Here is a 13,002-nt window from a genome sequence, read left to right as displayed (position 1 = left end):
AGATAGTAATCAATGCATCCATGAAACATTTCACCCCCTAAAAACAGTCGTGCAGATTTCAGAACCCTTGCCATGTATTTGCATATTGAAACTGTGATCTAGGTTTTATATACAATGAAAATCTTTAGTTCTATGAAAAACAGGCCACAGCATTACAGGGACCCATCACTGCAGAATCGGGGGTCTCCAACATCCTGTAAACTTTGTTCCCAGTCTCACTGGCTTGACAGATACTATCATCCGAGACGATGCTAACTACTCAGTCTGCACCTCTCTCCCAGACAAGTAATCATTAAAATGCAAATGGGGGTGCCCACTTCACTGGCTGAGCAGTGAAAGACCGCCAACAGCTTCCTGACAAGAAGCACAGAAGCTAAATGAGTTGATGCCTTAACCTTCTGAACGTAACGAACACCAGGCGTCCAGATCTCGAACATTCTGTTTCCAGCCTCTGGCTCTGATCCTTTCTGTACGAAGGTGTTTATGAGTTAACTGATAGAAGCTGCCGAAAAAATTACTGAACAAAAAAGCTGATTTCAGATTCCACTCGCTGCACCCAGCCAGCTCTCACTTAGACTAATTACTTAAATTATTTAAAAATGTATGAATATTCATACGATAGTGCTTTTCAAAAAACACAGCACAGCTGAGACCATGCCATCAAATGATGCCTCGCCTCCCTCTCTGCTTTGGAGTGACTCCACCTGCATATCTGAACTGCCAAATTGCTTCAGAGATGCACAGCAGAGCGGAGACGGGTGGGGGGCAGGCGGCAGCTAAGACACCATCGCCCATGTCCGCCTTCCCTGGACAGTCACCTGCGCCTGCCCGACCGGGCCAGCCCTCAGGGTGTCCTCCGCCGACAGCTGGCCTCCGTTTTCCATGGAGTCAACTCGGTCTCACTCTAAATATTCTTTGTATCTGCCCCCAGGGCAATAACAAACATGTGCCTTCCCTCTTCTCGCGACACTTTAACACCTTGGGTGCGGCTGACAATCTGTGTGACGAGAAAGCGGTGCCAGAGCAGGCTGCCGGGGAAAGCATGCCCAACCCTGGCCAGGACGGGCTGGCTCTGGTCAGCCATCTGAAGGCGCTGGGCGCACGGGCTCTGGACCTGTGGCCAGGACGCTTGGGTGCTGGTGGTGTGGGAGGCTGGGTGGCCATCAGGGTCAGCCTGGGGCCACTCCCAGTCAACGCCACTGCTCTGATGTCCACTGAGCGAGGACCCCCGAGGGAACTCTCCAGCCTGACTCAGCCTCAGCTCTCGACATGAGTGTGCTGACTTGTTGGGACCTAAAGCTGCTCTTGTGACAGCAAACAGCAAACCCCTCTCCACACAGCCCACGCAGCCGTCCCAGGGAACGCGTGTGTTCACAGAAACAACAGACGAGAACACATGCTGCCGTGCGGGCGAGCCGCGGTTTCTCCAGTATACAAGGCGCATGGGAACTCCCCCAGCAGTGTGCGTGTGTGTGCTGTATGTTCGCGTGTGTGTGCATGTGTATTGTGTGCGTGTACGTGTGTGTTGGGGGGGATGACAGAATTACACACAAAGACAGAGCAGGACACGCATGCTCCCTGTGGAGGGACGACAACAGATAGTCATGATAAGAAATAATGAAGTCCCCAGTGCCTGGAGGATGGCACCTGTGGGCGAACTCTCAGTCGGCCACGGCACGTGAGCTCGCCAGGCGGCAGAACCACACCTGAAACCACCCGACAGCACTGCCTTTGACCCTGGAAATACCAGGGTCCCAAGGCTCATGTTTCACATGCCAGCGAAGCTGAAGACTTCCAAACCTGTCACTGACATTACCATGGCTGTTTCTATGCATCACATTCCTAAACAATGCAGGAAGAATGTTGAAAACTGGCATAATACCTCAAGTACACAAACATTGGAGAAATCGGGTTTTGATGGCATTTCCAAGTTAACTGCATATTCAGTTTTTCTCAGCTCATGGGTGGAGGAGACGTTTGCAGGGGGTGTGGTGAAGCTTGCACAGCACCACACACACCGCGCCTCCACCCACCCCGCCAGCACCACCGGTCCCCATGGCTGGGCAGGGCCGGCCTGGGCTGTCTCCCTGTCCCCCCCATCTCCCCCATCTCCCCATCTCCATAAGGCTATTCAGTTTCTAGCCATTCTGCCTCTATTTGCTGAGAGCAGACAACAAGAGCACAACTTGTTGTGCTCAAGAGCACAATTCAGAGTCCCCATTCATGCAGCAGCTGTTCACCACCTATTCTTTATCCCTTCTTATTCTGTCATCAAAATGTGACATAAATTTTGGCTTCCACTGTTTTGGAACATACTTAACAGACTGTGAGCTCAGGAGCTCCACCTTTAAAGGTACTCAGAGGTGGTGCAGCTCAGCTGAAATCCGAATTCTAGCGCACCCCGTGGCTGCCGGCAGCTTCAGTGGCTGATGGCCGTCCTGCCGGCCGGGCCCCAGGTGAGGCTCACAGCACCTGGCTGATAAGTTTACAGACGAGAAATACGCATTTCCAATGCTGACGCTTATTGCCTGGAGAAAACCAACTACAACCTCTAAATCCGAAATAGGAAAGGCATTTGGTCGTGACATGGGACATCAACTTCCCTTCCGAGAGGAACTCTCTCGGGCCACGCTCTGTGCTGCTCACTTTACTTGCTTTCCCATCAAACACCCCGAGTCAGTTCCCGATGTTCCGTGCACCCACAGCCGCCTGTCACCGACTGGCACCACGAACGCCACGCGTGAGCCCGGCCCGGCCCGGCCCGGCCCGCTGTGGGGCGCCCCGCACACTCACCTTCCGGCTCCCCGCACAGCGCGCACTGGGATTCTGCAGAGAGAGACAGACAGGCGGTTACTCGGCTGCGGGTCCCGGGAAGCACCGCGCACGCAGCACGCGCCCCGCACCACGCACCCCGCACCACGCCCCCCTCACATCCCCACCCCCACTCGTAGCCGGCAGCCAAGGTGCCCCCACCCACGGCACCGCAGACGCAGCCTGCCCACCTCGCGCCTGCACCAAGTTTACTCCAAGAACTACCGCTGGCGAATGTTCTGCATTACATTTTTATGCTGTGACGATGTCACATTTATGCACGTGAAACATTTTCATCCTGTACGTGCTCAACACACACCGACTGATGAAGTCAGAGTGGTCTATTTTACCACGTAATTTTAATACCTAAACCTTACCTGGATTACAGCTGTTACAGCTCATTTCAGGCACAAATGACTATGAGCCAAAGTATGCATTACATTTCCGTAAGATCACTAACCCCGCAGATGTCGCCTGAGTCGTAATCAGGTGGCCCCAGAACAGACTGGCGTTTAGACGTCAGGGTCGGGGACTGAGCACGCACAGTGCACGCGACTGCAAATCCTTCCAACACACACGTCCTTCATGCGAAGGAGTCCAGACTTGGGGCCAGGCTGACGTCAGCCACTGTCCATTTTTCTGAGTGACTTTGGGCAAATGACTCACCCCCTCAGCTCTACAATGGGGACAATGACATCTGCATGTAGGGACAGGAGGGGTGAGTGCCAAGGGCTGGCTCCTTCCACCCCGGCTCCCGGGGGCCGGCGCACACTCCTGTCCAGTGGCAGCAAAGGGTTCACAGAAGACACGGCATCTGAGCAGGAGCTTGAAGAACAGCAGGGTCTCCCACAGACAGAAACATGGGATGAAGCAGCCCAAGTCAAGGGACAGGCCTGGACAAAGGCAGAGAAGCAGGTGACAAATGGAGAACGGGGTGCAGGCCAGGCTGGGAGAGGATTCATGGCTGACGAGGCAGGGACGGTACCAGAGGGCAGCTGGACAGGAGTCTGAACTTCATAAGAGGACCTGAGAGTTGGGGGGGACCAAAATTAGGAGCCCACACAGGAGAAAGGCCACACCTGAGGCTCAACTCACGTGTGTCTAGCAGGAGGGGTGTGGGGAGGGGTTCCGACAGAGTGTAAGAGAAGATAAAAGTGTCCTTCAGAACAAACCTGACTGAAGTGTCCCAGCTTCTAGGAGACAGGACAATTTACACCTGGGGGACAGACCTCGGGCCTGCTGCTCCCTTCCCCTCAGTGGGTGGAGGCCGGAGGGGACAAAGGCCAGGCCACCGTGGCCGAGGCTTGGCCACTTCTGCTCTGACTGCAGGGCAGGACGGATGGCACATCTGCCTTTGGCACACAAAGCGCTGAGCCCAGAGCCAAGTCACTGGTGACTCTGTAAGTCCAAATGGGGCGCTCAGGACCTGGGAGCCCAGCCACTTGAAAGGAGGGGCCAGGAACACAGGGCTTCCCTCTTCTCTGAAGCCACGAGCAACATGTGACCAACACGCAGACACGCCTGAAGCCTGAGGTCCCCGCGACACGGCAGCGGGCCAGGTGTGAAGCGTGTGCAGAGCTGACCAGGAAGCATTCGGCGCCCTCGCCGAGGGTCTGGGTGGGGGCCTCTCGCTGGGGTTCAGGGGTGTGTCCATCAGTTTGGCCTGTGTGTCACAGGCCAGGCACTGCACTAGTGTCTGGGCTGCAGAGGACACAGTGCTGTCGGTGGGGAGGGAGGGAGGCAGAGACAGGGAACCAACTGCGGATGTGACCACTGCGTCCCTCCCCAGGGAGGACGGGACCCCAGGACCCATAGGTGGAACAGCAGCCGTGCACTCATCTGCGTGGACAGTGGGAACTCGGCCACCACACCTGTCTGCCAGAAACCTGAAAGAGACGCTTCCTGTCTTACGAGGAGCTGCTGGCCAGAGGCTCCTGGCAAGAAGCCACAGAATTGTAAAAACACAGGCTTGTTGAAACCAGAAGCCAAGCCCTGAGGGCCTCCTCGGGAACCAGAGCTGGAGGAGTTCTCGGCTCCAGGTGGGTCTGCTGGCCCTGAACAAAACATAAAGGCTGCCAGAGGCACCCCGACCACGGTTGAAAGGCATCGTGCACGTTCCCAGGCCGCACTCCAAGGGGTCCCAGCACCAGGGAGCCCACACAACGTCTTTAATGAAGACTCCTTGTTTCAGGACAGAGCCGTCATTCCACACTGCACACGGTCACACTCCAGGTGGATGAAATCCTCTCACTGTTCACACTGCACGTGAGGCCACTGAACTGACCACGTCAAGGGACCTGTCTAAGGCCACATGTGCCCTGACCCAGGCTCTTTTCACGGTGACAGGCAGAGCAGAGACCACAATCTTCCCAGTGCTTCAGGGAGGTACCCCGTGAGCAGGGAAGACAGAGGTGGCTGCCCAAGCGCTACTGAGCACAGCAAGCAGCTGAGGACAGAGACGGGGGAGGGGACCAGCCTCGGGGCTCGGGAGGAGCCTGCGAACACTGGACTTCACCCCCAGCCCCACCGTAGGCCACGACCACCTTCCCCTGCCCCCCAGGAGGACCAACATTCAACATGGGGCAGTTTACTTGGGTCATGAATCAGAAACTGGTTTTTCACCACTCCTGTAACAGCAACCTGAATTTGCATCCAAAGTGACCTCCAATGACAGGATCTGCCTCAGTAGATTTGACCTCCATCACAGGTTATAGGTGAAAATTACCCCAAGTTCAAAGGCAGTAATGGCACAAGAGTACAGCTCAGCACTCGGTCCCCTCAGGGACTTCAAGTCCGGAACCTGGAGCTCGTTCAGAGAAAGGTGGCAATTCAGCCAGTGGCATATGGACCCCTGGAGCGCAAGCCTTCAGGTACCACCAACGCACGTTCAAACTTTAGGACATCTAGGTCACATCCTCTCAAAGGTGATTTCCAGCAAGGTCATGAGGAAGAGCTGCCACTTTGTGTGTTCTAAGCCCAGGACACAAAGTCACCAACCTGTGACTATGCTGCACAGTGTGACAGAGCATCCCCCTGAAGGTCCATCCTCTCGCTGGATGGGGAATTCTTAGAGGTGGTGAGGTTGTGGCTCTTTGGGGCACACGCACCCTGAGCGGAGGGGCTCCCCTCCAGGGGCACGTGGAGCTGCCGGTGCCCGCGTGGCCTGTGCACAGTGAGCGCTCTGGCTGGAAAGCGTGCGGGGTCAAAGTCTTGTCCCCTCATTTACACGGGTCACCGTCTCAGACATCAGCAGCCTCACTGTAAGAAATACAGTCCGAAATAACAGCTCAAGTGCAGACCAGTGACTCATGTTGATGGTGGCCTGCTGGCCTCAGCGTGATGACACTTACTTCCCCCTCCCTGACCGTGTCCACTCCGAGGGGTCTCTCCCTGTCTGAGTGAGAGCCAGGCCAGCTGCGCTCTGGGCCTCTCCTGGTCCTGCTCTACCCTGTGTCCCTTAGCTCAGAAAGCAGCTGGCTCTGCCCAAGGTTGGGGACTTCACCAGCAGGTAACGAGGACAGAGACGGGGGAGGTGCACTGGGCATAGCCCAAGAATGTGGGTGTATGACTTGTCTTGCCCCAGGGATCCGGGGAAGTCCCACAGAAAGGCGGCTGTCTGACGTACACAGGTCCCCCAGCGGCAGTGGGACAAAGGCAGTAGAAGCAGCAGGTAGCGCCTGTGCCAAGGTGCGAGCCTGAGCTGTGCTGAGCGGCGGGTCCCTGCTTGTCACCCAGCACTGTGACAGGCCTTCATGTAACACACACCGCGCTCACATCACCAAAATGCTCTCTGACGCAGTAAGAGTGTCTCGAACCCCAGTCACACGGCAGCGCAGTCCTAGCTCACATGAATAGCAACACAGGAGGCCGCCGCTCCTTGGTGCAGAGAGCGAACGAGGGGTCATGGCAGCAGAGTATGAAGATGGCTACCGGGAGGGTTTGTGCAAGAAGCAGCAGCAGTGACAAGGAGATGCCAGTGTCTGGCTAGACTGTGAGATGCCCGACAGGATGTGACCCTGCCAGGGTTGGGTGACACGGAGGCCACGTCTGCCAGGACAGTGCCTGGGAAGAAGGAGAGGTGCCGTGGCAAGGAGGGCCACAGGGCGAGCTAGGGCGTGGGTCATGGCAGGGCTGGAGGTCATGGCTCCTGAAAGGTAACCAGGGATTTCATGTCATGTGCTCACTCCCCCCCAGAGAACTACAGCTGCCAGCCCCAAACCAGCACCTTAACCAACGGTGGCCATGGAGACGGACGGAGGGAGTAGGTGCAACAAGAGCACTCGCTGGGGCTGTGAGGGATGCAGGCGGGCCATTTAATCGGCCAGTCCGGCCAGTCCGTGACACCTGTGAGGGACAGTGAGCCAGCAGCCAGCCCGGTGGTAGGCTCCTTCCGTTCTAAGTCGCTGATGTGACACTGAGACCACTGGGAGACACTGGGCAGATCACGGCGCTTCACTTCATCACGGTTTCATATCAAAGTAACTGTCACACGTGTCACAGGTGTGTGAGGCTCATTGTGAGGAGGCCATGCAGTAGGGGTTTTCCGTGGGCCCTTCGGAGCCTAGGTTTCCCCATCTAGGCCCCTGTAAGGGGGGCAGCTGACCTGCTTCTGGTAGCGAGTGACACCAAGTATCTACACGGCGGAGCCTGGCTCTGAGCTGGGGCTCTGCCGGGGACACTTGCTGTCCATCTGGACCCGTCCTGCTTTTCTGCCAGAGCCCCAGCGCCTGCCCCGCTCACGGCCCCGCCCCCGCCTCGCAGCCCCGCCCCTACCCCACGGCACCGCCCCCACCACCACGGCCCCACCCCATGCACCGTGGGATTCGTTACCACTAGGTGGGTCTGCTCATTTTACTACTTCCCTGAGCAACAGCCGTGGAAAAGAATCCACAGTGTAGCAGGGAATTCAACTGGGTACTCTGAGACCTGATTGTCATTAGCGCGGAGTGTCACCTGAACCAGAAGACTACACGCACCCACGCTGATGACACCAGGAATGGGCCTGCTGATCACAGAGCCTGTGACCCACAGCCACAGCAGACGCAGCCCCAGGGGGCCAGGCGGTCACTCCCACGCTCAAGCACACAGTGAGGGCCCAGCCTGCCCTCTCGTTGGCATAAGGAATGTACCCTATTTTAATCTTCCGGGGAAGAGGAACGGCTGCGTCTCAGCTGAAAATCCATAAAACATTTTATCCACGGAGGTTGCTCTAAATTCATGCGCGTATTTTTAGAGAGGCGGCGTTCAGCTGCATGTGAAGTAACGGGCACACCCAGACCTTCTGTCCCTCCCTCCTGCAGAGCATGGTGACAGCCCCTGTGGCACCCGTGACCCACTGGGGCTTGGGTGCAGCTGAAGGAGCGAGCCTAGGTCAGCTCTCCAAGGGGCCCCGCTGGAGCAGCGGCGGACACAGGTGCCTCTGCGGCTGCCAAACTCGGCTCCACAGAACTGCCAACGCCCCAGAACTCCTGGCAAGGCCAATTTCAAGATCACTGACGCTGGGACACCCCTTTCCTGCGGCTCCCCAAATCCCACGTGAAGGGGGGAAGCATCGGTGCTCCTTCTCAGGAAGCAGACACAGTGCGCTCCGCTCTGCGCAGGCTGCCCCGCGGCACAGGCGCTGCGGGGGAGGCACCGCTGTGGGCAGTGCGGGTGGGGCAGGTGGGCGAGGGGCAGCAGGCAGGGTTTGGAGCTGGCATGTGGGTGGGGTGACGGGATGGAGGGCAGCATTGGGCTGCGGTGAACTGTACTGATCTGCTGCTTCCTGCGTCCTCCTCTGCGTCCTCCAGCTGGGACAGTGACTAGTGGGGCTGGGGGGGACAACACCCTGTCAGCCTTTCCGCTGAGTCGCCACGCAGCCGCAGCCGCAGAGGCGTCCTGGGCTCCGTACTGAGAGTCGCTCCTCATCAGGAACGGCTGCAGGCGAAACCACCCTGGAATGGGAGGCGGAGCGCTGGGTCGGACCTGCCACGCCACGAAACCAAACACCACCGTGCATGGGAATGGACCCTCTGCGAGCATCAGATGACAGGCACTCACTCACCCAGGCACGTGACATGAGACAACCTAACGGGAACAAGACGACTGTAGGACACGACATGACAATACACGACATGCAGCAATACGACCATATAGTGACATGTGACAACATGACTATATTCTAACACAGCTATATGGCAATACATGTCACATGACAACACGACTTACAACGTGACATCACATGACTATAGCAATACATAACACATGACGACTATGACATCATGACCACATAATATAACAATGACAATATGTGACATAATAAGGCTATGACAATACGACATGACGTGACATTTATGACATGTGACATGGCAATATATGTGGCAACACTGTATGACAACCCAGCTATATGACAATGCATGACATATGACAATACAACTAATGACACATGACAACATGTCTATATGACACTGTCACTTGATGTACTAGCTCAAATAACCTGACTATTCATCAGCTGAGGAATTCTCGAATAAACCCTCATTTCTCTATAGTATAAAATCTTATTGCTAAAATGAAAAATCCCAAATGTTCAAAATAAACAGAGAGATTGAAGGGTGAAACACTGTATCTCAATTCATTTCCGAAAAGGTATTCTTTATTTTCTCAATATTTATTGTTTATTTTATTTAATAACTATTTTAGAGAGCCTATTGTGTGCCAGGCATTGTGCTAGATGACATGCAATGATATGGTATCATGATATACTGATGCTATACATTTATAAATCATAGGAAAGCCCAGAATGATACACTGTAGCTTTTTATGAGGAGTTATTTCTAAGGAAGGGAATAGAGAGGTTCTATAGCTTAGGTAGGGAGAGAAAAACCTGAAGTGAAACACTCAGTGAACACATTAATTTTTAATTTGAAAAAAATTTTAAAAATGCAAATGTGTTAAGTACAAAGAAAAACTACTTCTGGCATGAAGCAAGTCCTCAATATTAGCTGTTATAGTCCCATCATCTGAATTTGTTCCAATTTCAAAATAAACAGGACACAGTTTTATTATCTAGAGGAGAGTAATAGATTCTACCCCTAGGGTTGTTCCAAAACGAAATGAGATAAGCATGCAAATGCCCTATCCCTAACCTAGCACATATTAATCGATGAGCAAATGTCAGCAGTTTTAAAGGAAGTTTCATTGATTATTAATCTATAAAGATAAGAAGGTGCTCCCTCGGGCAGACACCGATGAAGAACCCATTCCAATATCTAAGACCTGGGACGGGGAGGAGGTGCTGGTGAAGGAGGGGCAGGGGGTGGGGTGGGGAAGAGGGCGGGGCTGTGAAGGAGGGGCGGGGGGTGGGGTGGGGAAGAGGGCGGGGCTGTGAAGGAGGGGCGGGGTTGTCTGAACCTATAAAGCCCTTTGGGGAAGGAATTAGCATAAACGTCTGGGGAGGAAATTATGCAAGTTTTGTTTCTAACCATTTTCAAAATGGTCCATCAAGCAGATCATTATGTGCGATCTGTTACCTTTTAACGCACATCACAACTGTGCAGTATCCGCAAAATAGCACAAAGTTGTATGGAGGCTCCTGCAAAACTTATGAAACACAGGAAAAGAGCAACCCAGAAACTAGGCAACATGCTTGATGGTAGTGTGCTCCCCTGTTAATTGGTGAACAGAGTGGGAGAGTTCCTGCAATCAAATACTGCATGAAACAGAATTCTAACGCGTTTTTTTAAAATAAATTTTAAAATGTGAAGGCAAACCAAGACGTCAATAGCTTTAATAAAGCAATGAGCCACAGAGAAGAAAATATAAAACCCACGGATAGATGAGACCACGTTGCCTTCTGTTGTCTGGGTGTCACTGTTTGCTGGCCACCGCCATGTACTGGGGACCCGTAATGAAATCCACAGTTCAACTGTCACGATCACTGCTAATGTACGGAGGTTCAAATGTCTGAGGGACAGCTTCCTTTATTCCTTCTCCCCTTCCTTCAACAAGGACTGACTGACAGCTGCCATGCTCCTAGCAGCAGCCACGTGCTGGGGCTCAGTTGTGCTCCGAGCACTCCTTCTAGAACACCCGACCCTTCTAGAACACCCGACCCTTCTAGAACACCTGTCCCTTCTAGAACACCTGGCCCTCCACACAGTGCCCACACCAGATGCCACAGACCTGTGAGTTCACACGCCGGCCGCTCTGTCTCCTATCAAATCCCCAAATGACCTGTTTGACTTGGGGGTGTTTCTGGGAACTGGCTTTCAGAGTTAGCTTGATTTAAGAAAACAAGTAATTTATTGGAATTTGAGGAAAAACAGGGTCCCATTACCACTGAACCCAAAAGTACTTGCTGCCAGGTCAAAGTGCGCCTGGGACAGAGTCAAGAGGAGTGAGTGGCTCGCCCTCCATCAGCACAGGTGACTGTTTCGTGCCATTGTGTCCTATGAAATTCAAGGCTGCTCGTGGCTGCAATCGTAATTCCCATGACAACCACCTGTAAATAAGCAGCGTCCCTCTTTCTTTCAGTCGGTCAGGAAAAGGTAATGGCATCATTGGCCTGTGGTGGGTCAGACAGGCAGGTTGGTGGCCAGGACCGGCAGCTTATTCCTGGGTGGCCAGCCTGTCCGGGAGTCACTCATGAGCCCAAGGACCCTGCACCGACGGCGTTCTTGCCATTCCCTTTCTCACCATGAACCACATTTGCGAGAGCACGGCGGTCCGTTCCCATTAAGTCCCGTTCTCACGGAAACAGCACGAGGGCAGCTTGTATTCACCCAAATTTCTGTTTTCCGAGGACGCGTCCCAGGTCAGTCTTCTCGATGTCATCAGGCAGCACACCTGCCCTCTGTCCTAACACAACGCTACCCCCGGGTCCAACGCTGATGGCACTTCTCATGGCCCCCTGCGAGGACGCACTCAAGTGCATGGCTTAACCGCCAGTCACTTATGTGATGACACATTGGCGATCAGGTGCACAGGCCTGACGCCTGCTGACGCCGCCAGGCCCACCGACAGCTGAGACCCTCATCCAGCAGCGACAGCAGTCCTCTTGGGCTGGCCTGGCGAGCCTCCCACGTGCAGCCACACCCCAACACCCTCTTGATGCCCACAGTCCCTGCTCCCCTGAGTTCTCCTTCCTGCCCAGGACGGGCGGCCTCCAGATGGGCCCTTCCTGGAAGACCCTTGCAGTGCACTAAATGTCTGTGTCCCCACCGTGTTGATGCTGAACCCGACCCCGCCTTCTGCCCCATCTCCACTGCCAGCGCCTCTGCAGAGGCTGCCAAACGGGGCTGCACTGGGGTCCCAGCCTGCGGGCTGCCCTTGTTGGCAGTCCGACATGCTCTGAGGCACAGTCTAACCATGCCACCCCTGTCTTCAGCCCTCTGGTGGCTTCCCGTCACACTTAAGGGAACAAGCCTAAGTCATCAAGGGCGAGGCTCCCTGCCGCCAACCCCGCTCCCCCGCTGTCCCCTGCTGTCACCGCTGGCACCTGTCACCAGGTTCTGTCACTTACAGGACTGGGGAGTGTCTGCAGCTGCTCTCCCCTCTCTCAGCTCGGGCACCTTCCCGCAGGGAGAGAGTCACCCTGAGCAAGCCCCTGTCCCGGCACCCTGTTCTCTGTTCAGCCCCAAACTCATTCATTTATCTGTGCATTTGGGTAAAGGCGTCATTTACTTCGTCCCCGCCCCATAAAAACAAACACGATGGGCGCCGCGATGCCGTGCGTCACACTCCCCGCTCATCGGCAGGTTCACAGGAGGCAGAATGAGCACCTGGGAAAACCTGAATGTCAACGTTCTTGTCACCATGAGGCTCGTCACCAAAACTCACAAAAACACATGCAATGACAAGTTACCAGCCAGCACAGAGGCGGGGCGTTTCGCAGCACTCAGCCAGGCAGGGCCCTAGTGCCCACTGTGTCCCTTCCAAGGGACGTACCGGACATCGGCATGAGGAAATGCTGGAACGCAGTCGTGGCAATGGGCCCCCTGCCAGGCACACTCAGAAATGGGGCTGGGGGGGGCAGCGGTCACGCGTGAGACCGCCAGTCCAGCCTGGGAACCCAAACACGCCTGCTGTGCTCTCTGCTGGGACCTCTGGCCTCTGGCGTCTTGCAGTCACGCCCTCTTGGGAGCCAGGCTCACAGGACACAGCCTGTGACACACCCACTGCCCACCAGTGCTGCCAGGCAGATCCCCAGGCCCT

At 55.0% G+C, this 13,002-nt stretch overlaps 1 protein-coding gene across 2 annotated transcripts in view; it reads right to left on the bottom strand.

The window, feature by feature from the left end:
* Positions 1–13,002, bottom strand: part of DLGAP2 (DLG associated protein 2) — a 452,087-nt gene that overhangs the window by 206,112 nt on the left and 232,973 nt on the right. For both annotated transcript variants that reach the window (XM_033104757.1, XM_033104759.1), the window contains one exon: positions 2,794–2,826. In XM_033104757.1, the coding sequence (XP_032960648.1) occupies positions 2,794–2,826 (33 nt within the window). The remainder of the gene's footprint in view (positions 1–2,793; positions 2,827–13,002) is intronic.

Source organism: Rhinolophus ferrumequinum, chromosome 4, assembly GCF_004115265.2.
Source record: "Rhinolophus ferrumequinum isolate MPI-CBG mRhiFer1 chromosome 4, mRhiFer1_v1.p, whole genome shotgun sequence".
Taxonomy (NCBI): Eukaryota; Metazoa; Chordata; class Mammalia; order Chiroptera; family Rhinolophidae; genus Rhinolophus; species Rhinolophus ferrumequinum.
The sequence above is the reverse complement of the archived record's forward strand: the minus strand, read 5'-3'. Positions and strand labels throughout refer to the sequence as shown.